This window comes from Oncorhynchus tshawytscha, linkage group LG03 (genome assembly GCF_018296145.1).
Source record: "Oncorhynchus tshawytscha isolate Ot180627B linkage group LG03, Otsh_v2.0, whole genome shotgun sequence".
Taxonomy (NCBI): domain Eukaryota; kingdom Metazoa; phylum Chordata; class Actinopteri; order Salmoniformes; family Salmonidae; genus Oncorhynchus; species Oncorhynchus tshawytscha.
Genome location: NC_056431.1, coordinates 62,167,770 through 62,171,706, shown reverse-complemented (window position 1 = coordinate 62,171,706; position 3,937 = coordinate 62,167,770). Strand labels below are relative to the sequence as shown.

General features: G+C 43.9%; 1 protein-coding gene across 1 annotated transcript; it reads left to right on the top strand.

The window, feature by feature from the left end:
- The first annotated feature begins 418 nt into the window (after nucleotides 1-418).
- On the top strand, nucleotides 419-3,291 carry rpe (ribulose-5-phosphate-3-epimerase). The gene is made up of 6 exons (XM_024409112.2): nucleotides 419-647; nucleotides 1,073-1,152; nucleotides 1,567-1,706; nucleotides 1,898-2,032; nucleotides 2,526-2,612; nucleotides 2,742-3,291. Exons 1-6 carry the CDS (start codon nucleotides 526-528, stop codon nucleotides 2,862-2,864), a joined length of 687 nt encoding a protein of 228 aa, XP_024264880.1. The 5' UTR covers nucleotides 419-525; the 3' UTR covers nucleotides 2,865-3,291.
- The last annotated feature ends 646 nt before the right edge of the window (nucleotides 3,292-3,937 follow it).

The window sequence follows — 3,937 nt, the reverse complement described above, 5'->3', positions numbered from 1 at the left end:
ACCACAGAAAGGCACAGAGTCAAAACCCTTTATACAAAAAAGTGTGTGTGTGTGTGAGAGAGAGAGAGAGAGAATAAGAGGCAGAGGCCTATATAGAGGTAGTATTGGTCTCTCCCACAGTACTTTGTGTGACCATTGACCTTGGCCCTGTCTTGCCCTGCCTCCTGTTCTCAAGGGGCTGCCAATACTCACACACACTGATACGGTCCCCCACATTTTCAGGGATTGGACCCAACCCAGCTCATCTCTTCCTGTCAACCTTCAGTCAAACGCCCTGCCCACTAAATCTTACAGCCAGCTAAGAAAATATATGAGCTGTGTGGGCAATATAAAGTATTTTTTCAACACAGGAACACAGGAAAATATGTGAAAGTGGTGTCACTTCCGTATGATTTATACGCCATCCAGTGGCAACTTTTGGAACAGAAATTATTTTGAAAGCAGCGTTGAACACGGAAGTAGCAAACTCGCACGTTGGAGTACTTCTTGAACTGCAATCGAGCACACAGAGCAGAGACCTTCAACATGTCTTACAGCGCAAAGATAGGCCCGTCCATCCTCAGCAGTGACCTCGCATGCCTGGGCAGTGAATGCGTCCGAATGATGGAGTGCGGAGCTGACTACCTGCACCTCGACGTTATGGACGGGTGAACAAATCCAGAGAGCACGCTAGCTAACTAGCATAGCCTCAGTCCATTAGGATTCACAGTCAGGCAGTTAACTAACATTAGCTAGCTGTAACACTGAATGTATGCACATTTTAGTTAACGTTAGCAATCACTGCTGTTTTTGTTGACTTGTGTTAATATATTGTTAGAAGTCAAGCTAAAAGTCATTATGGATGATGTCAACATCACGGCAGATTGCAATACCAGTCCACATTGCATAACATTCTGCAACTCTGTTTACGACATCCACAGTTTACTTATCTTTTTTCAGTTTATGTTTTATTCAGCACTGATAGTTAGCTAGCACATAGCACGTTTTGTTATTGATCAGCCTGCCTTGCATCAGCGTGACTGGAGTAGAATCAGTCACATAAGGATAATGATTGTATCTTGTTCCCTTGAAGTAATTTTGTCCCCAACATCACCTTTGGCCACCCGATGGTGGAGTGCCTAAGGAACTGCGTGGGGCCAGACCCTTTCTTTGGTCAGTAACACAACCTTACTCTGATATGGTTACAATATGTCCCTTTTGTTGTTGTTTTTGACCTTTATTTAACTAGGCAAGTCAGTTAAGAACAAATTCTTATTTTCAATAACAGCCTGGGAACAGTTTGTTAGCTGCCTTGTTCAGGGGCAGAATGACAGATATTTACCTTGTCAGCTCGGGGATTTGAACTTGCAACCTTTTGGTTACTAGTCCAACACTCTAAAAACTAGGCTACCTGTATGACAACACATTGACCAGTCCCTATTTATTCTAGCTGAACGTGCTGACCACAGCTACCATTATTACTGACACTGGTGCCACCATAATACTTTGTTCTAAGTAGGATTATGGTTTCTTCAGCTTTGCATAGTAGCCATCTCAAAAGTGTGTGTGTTTGTGTTTCTCTTATAGACATGCACATGATGGTGTCGAGGCCGGAGCAGTGGGTGAAACCCATGGCAGCAGCAGGAGCTAATCAGTACACGTTCCACCTGGAGACCACTACTAATGCTGGAATCCTCATTAAGGAGATCAGAGAGAGTGGCATGAAGGTGAGACAGAGAGGCATAGTTGACTATAGAGAGAGACCAGAGGTGAGGTCCTGATATGGGAGGTCAGAGATTGCGAGAAGTGGATGGTCACAGATTCACGCACAGTCAGAAAAAGTTCACAACTATGTGTTGTCTAACAGTTGTGCGTCTTCACCCATGTACGGTAATGTAACACTGTGTGTGTGTTGTAGGTGGGCCTGGCCATAAAGCCTGGGACCACAGTAGAGGAGTTGGCCCCATGGGCAGGACAGATTGACATGGCACTGGTCATGACTGTGGAGCCTGGCTTTGGAGGCCAGAAGTTCATGGAGGACATGATGCCCAAGGTAGTGTGTTGTGTTTGTGTGTCTGTCTATCAGGCTGCATTTACACAAGCAGCCCAACCAATTATGTTATTTTTTTGCCACTAGTTGATCTTTTGACCGATCAGATCACATCTGTTGGCCATAATTGGGCAAAATATCCAAATTGGGCTGCCTGTGTAAACACATCCTATGTGTTATTTTGTGGCTTATGTTTTCATCTCGCTAGAGAGCATGTGTCTGATAAGCTGCATGAAAAAGCTTCTTTGTCATCTGTGATCTGTTTTATACACAAGGTCACTCAGTTTATTTTGAATGCAGAGGTTTGTTACAATATCTTCAGTTGACATTGTGTCATCTGAGTAATGTGTTAGAGGGGTTCTCTGTGTGTCTCTCTGTTTTGTTTGATTCTCACGGTCTGTTGATTTGTGTGGTTTGATTGTATATATTTGCCGTGTCTGTTTTGGACATGTGGGGCATGTCATTGACATTTCATTGTCTGTTTCTGTGTGTCTAGGTTAGCTGGCTAAGGAGTCAGTTTCCCTCTCTGGACATTGAGGTGGACGGAGGAGTGGGTCCCTCTACCATCCACAAGTGTGCTGAGGTGCGTACATGCCTCCCCATACCATGCACCCTTGGGCCCTGGTGCTTAACTACGTTGTCTCGTTGCTTGTGTCCATCCATGGGTGTTCACTGTGTGTGTGTTTTATCCTTCTGTGTGTGTCTCTGGTAGGCGGGTGCTAACATGATTGTGTCGGGCAGTGCAGTGGTGAGCAGCGACGACCCTCGCTCTGTCATCACAATGCTGAGGACTGCTGTCTCTGAGGCCATACAGAAACGCTCACTGGACCGTTGACACGACCCCTGCCTGGCGATCACCACAGTAATTCCTCACACCAGAACGCCATAGCAACATGCTAATACACCCTGAAGTGGGACAGTCAAAAGATGTTTCTCTTTGGTGGTCAGGGAGGGGTGTGGAAGTTGGTGCTATGCAGACGGGTGTGCTGATGTCACAGTTTGATCCAGTGAAGCTGCGCCCCTGCCCCTCAATACCCCAGAACATCAGAACCAACCCCAAATCCCCACACTCAGCCAGGATCACTACTCAACCAATGATTTACCCACCTACCAGCTTAGGCCTGTGGATAAATTAACACTTTAACGAGAGTGGAACAGTGGTTACGTTGATTGCACACAATAATTGTAAACATTCCTGAATATTTTTTGGAATACTGTTATGTCAAACTAATGATAAAGATATGTCTGACAAAAAAATGTAACTGAATTGAAGGTCTTTTTTATTTTTTTGCTAGTGCTGAGAGAGAGAGTGAGAGGTGTTAGATACAGGACTGCAGAATTAGTGGCCATATGATGAACAAAGTTTCTTTGGACAGGCTAGTATTTTGTCACTGCCGGGATGAAATACCTGTTACTATTTCACCCACATGAAACATGGAATCCCTCCTCTTGATCTGCCAAGCACTATTTTAGTCAGCGTTGTAGTACTCAAGACCACATTGAGAGTCTCTGTGTCAGATACATTTTTACTTGGTCTTGGACATTGAGGACTCGTAATTTCTTCCCGAGACCAGCGGAGTAAAATAGCCTTTTGGTATCTGGGATATCTACTTTATTCTTAACATTAGTCTTTTGACTTTTGTTGAAAAAAAATCTCAAACTTTGTCAGAATTTCCTTGCTGCTCTAGTAGAGAAGAGTGGAGGAAATTGTTTGCAAGTTGCACACTCGCTATTAGTTTTTATTAATTGCTTTGGTACCATTTTTACAAGTATTTGGTATATTTTCACAACTCTTAGTACAAAACTCCAATCTGGTCACACTTCTTAACCAGCCAGTCTTTCATTCAAAACCAGTCATTGTGCATTAATTTGCAATGTAAACATCTCTCACCAACCAAACATTCAAAA